Source organism: Portunus trituberculatus, chromosome 44, assembly GCF_017591435.1.
Source record: "Portunus trituberculatus isolate SZX2019 chromosome 44, ASM1759143v1, whole genome shotgun sequence".
In the NCBI taxonomy this organism is placed as follows: domain Eukaryota; kingdom Metazoa; phylum Arthropoda; class Malacostraca; order Decapoda; family Portunidae; genus Portunus; species Portunus trituberculatus.
The window spans coordinates 2,371,985-2,375,553 of NC_059298.1; the positions used below are offsets into that span (position 1 = coordinate 2,371,985).

The window sequence follows — 3,569 nt, forward strand, 5'->3', positions numbered from 1 at the left end:
CAATAAAGAGATAACAGTAAGAATAAAATGGTGGATAAGTTGATCCTCTTACATAATGACAGTAAGACATCTGAATAACCTTAGATGATTGAACTGAGCATTAGTAAAACAGGCACTGGAAGGTTAGGTCTGGATTTCTGTCTTTGTCCCTCAGTGGTCGAGACTATACTCTTAACGCGCAACAGATACAAAATGAATATCAAACTTGTGATGACTTAAAATTACTCGAGATCAAGAGTCACTAAAATAATTGTAATGATGATAATAAAACTGACAATTGTAAACTGCCAAAGAATTGTTTTCACCGTCAATAGTATACGAGGTGAGAAATTAATAGAAAACTTTCTCATCGAAGGAAAAAACAATCGAAAAAAAATCATGAAATTAACAAGAACGAATTAGAATGAACGAAATAAAAAAAAAAAAAAACATATGAAAACTAAATGTAAAACAAACTAACAAAACAGAAAATTGATCAAGACAAGATTTTGGCCGAAAAAAAAGGTAAATCGTAACGAGAAAAGTCACTAGAAAAGAAAAAAAATAAGAGATCGAAACAAGAAATTACTAGGAACGAAAAAATAATAATAAATAAATAAATAGGTAAACAAATAAATACAAATTAAAACAGTCTCAGTGAAAAAAAAAATTTATAAAAATCTTCTAGTTTCTGTAAAAAAAGAAATGTATAAAAATCTTCTCGTGTCCACATATGAAAGAAAATGTTTATAAATCATCAAATAAACAACTAAGCATTTCCATGTCAGGCTGAGCAAAATAAGAGCCACAGGTGTCAGCAAGCAAGCAATTAACGTCAGGTACGTGTCTATTTATACGTGAGGGAGGACCACCAGGTGAAGGCTCGGAGTTAAAGTCAAAAGGTCAACAAAGGATGATAAAAATAACGTAAAATTAACACGAAACGAAGCAGAGAAGATAAATAATACGATAAATATGTTGACTATAGTAATGAGACAAATAATACGAGAATAAATCAAACAAAATGGATGAAATAATACAAGGAAATATGATCAAGTACGTGAATGCATGAAGAAAGATTATAGATAGGTAGGAAGAAACAACGAAAAAAAAAAATGAAAAAATGAAAGAAAAGTTTGCTTACAGTCTTTGAAGTTAAATGTCAGGCAAAAAAAGTCAAAAATAGACTAAAAGAAAATAGAAAGAGAAAATAAAATAGAAAAGAAAGAAATAAGAACAGATAACTACAATTTTCACATTACTTAGAAAGAGAAACATACGAACGAGAGACAGAATAAGAAATTACAAAAGAAAACAAACCAAACCAAAAACAATAACATTAGAATGAAGGAAAAAGAAGGAATGATAAAACAACAGATAGAGAAAATCAAAAGCTACGAATAACACAAAGAAGAAAACAAAATACAAAAACGAATAATAGAAACGAAGAGTAATTAAGTACAACAAAAAAAAGAATAATGAATAACAGAAAGAGGAAAAAAAACAATTAAAACCCCAAAAATAACAGACCGAGAAAAAGAAGAATAATGAATAACAGAAAGAACAAAAAATAATTAAAACCCCAACAATAACATAAAGACCGAAAATTAACACACACACACACACACACACACACACACACACACACACACACACACACACACACACACACACACACACACACACACACACACACACAAAGAAAATAAGGAAGAGAAATCAGAAAGTTAAGAGAATAATAATGAAAAACATAAAAGAAGACACTGAGTAAGAACACCTGACACATGAGGAGGTGAGAGACGAGGAAATGAAAGCAAGAGTTGAAGTTTGAGAGAAGGAACACTAATGATCATCACTTAAATGTAATGCGACTGATATAATCTACTTTAACTCCACGTAAAGGCACAAAAATTAGAAAAAAAAATCGCAACAAGGAAGAAAAGGAAAAAGACTATGATATAATTTACTCTATCACTATACCAAAAAATAACTAGATAAATAAGACACAAAATAAGAACAAAAGAAAAAGAGCCCAACAGGCCAGCATACCTCACGTTACAGCGTCATTGGGTCAACAAAAACAGGCTCGTGGTGTCAAAAGGTCGAGGGTCAAGGGGTGAAAAGGCGAGGCTATTTGAGAACATCGAGGAGGTAGAGGGTGGAACCTGAGGCGAGGGCGAGCCGCGTCCCCTGGTGAGGGCGGGCCACGTGGGCGTCCACACACCACAGCGGCTGACGGAGACCCCGCATCACGCCCACTGTCTGTTAGGGGAGAAGAGGGGTGAGTGTGTGTGTGTGTGTGTGTGTGTGTGTGTGTGTGTGTGTGTGTGTGTGTGTGTGTGTGTGTGTGTGTGTGTGTGTGTATTGAATACTCTCTCTCTCTCTCTCTCTCTCTCTCTCTCTCTCTCTCTCTCTCTCTCTCTGTAATTATGTTGTTTCTTACATATTTCTGGCATTAAGGTGCATCTCCCCTCTCTTCCCTGCTCTCTCTCTCTCTCTCTCTCTCTCTCTCTCTCTCTCTCTCTCTCTCTCTCTCTCTCTCTCTCTCTCTCTCTCTCTCTCTCTCTCTCTCTCTCTCTCTCTCTCTCTCTCATACACTACCTTTGTCCTCTAGATAGTTACTCAAGAATCGTCTTCAATTACTGTATTTTTTTCTTTACTTTCTCCTCTTTGAATTAACTATCCCCCGCCCCACGCCCGACCACCCACACAATCTGCCTCACTTTCATAACCTCTTCCTTCTTTTATTCCCTTCCTCAATGGCCTATCACGCATCTCTGCCTTCTATCTACTCTGCTTTCCTTCTATTTTCTAAGGGTAATTTCTCAACTCCATTCCTTCCTTACTAACTTATCTCATTTTTTTGTTATCTTTTATTTCTCTAGTTATTTTATTCACGTATCTATATTCTTCATTGTCTTTCAACATGTTCTGTATCTATTTTTCACTTCTATCTTTTTCTTCTCTCGCTCTTCTTTTAGTCTCCATTTTGTGTCATCTGTGCTTATTCATTCTCAACCTTTCTTTCAAGTATTCTTTCAATCAATCTCTTTCACTTTTTTTTCTCTCCCTCTTCCTCCCTCCTTCCGTCTCTTTTCTCAATCATCTCATCTTTAGTTATAATATCAAGCTTCCTTTCTTCATCTTGTCTGTCTGTCTTCCCCCTTCTCTCTCTCATTCCTTCCTTGTTTTGCAGGGCATCATATGATACCGTTGTTGTGACGTCTTGTACCAATCACTCACTCAGTCACTTAATCACTCACCTACTCAATGTTAACTTTCGCTTACCGTGTTGTCAAGGGTGGTCAGTCTTAGCAGGTTAGGGTCTGTGCCACCCACCACCACCGTGTCCTTCCCTACCCACGCCACGCAGTACACCTGAAGGGAAAAGAAAGGCATGGGAGGACTTCTTTAGACGCATTGAACCTTCCTTCATGTAATAAACAATGTGGAACTTCTGAGCGTTTTGATATTTATTTGTAAAGGTGTGTGTGTGTGTGTGTGTGTGTGTGTGTGTGTGTGTGTGTGTGTGTGTGTGTGTGTGTGTGTGTGTGTGTGTGTGTGTGTGTGTGTGTGTGTGTGTGTGTGTG

At 36.6% G+C, this 3,569-nt stretch overlaps 1 protein-coding gene across 1 annotated transcript in view; it reads right to left on the reverse strand.

The window, feature by feature from the left end:
- Nucleotides 1-1,629: 1,629 nt before the first annotated feature.
- Nucleotides 1,630-3,569, reverse strand: part of LOC123519079 — an 11,540-nt gene continuing 9,600 nt past the window's right edge. Inside the window, exons 8-9 of the mRNA XM_045280266.1 lie at nucleotides 3,268-3,357; nucleotides 1,630-2,241 (exon numbers count right to left, since the gene is read on the reverse strand). Coding sequence (XP_045136201.1) covers nucleotides 2,110-2,241; nucleotides 3,268-3,357 — 222 coding nt within the window. The 3' untranslated portion in view covers nucleotides 1,630-2,109. The remainder of the gene's footprint in view (nucleotides 2,242-3,267; nucleotides 3,358-3,569) is intronic.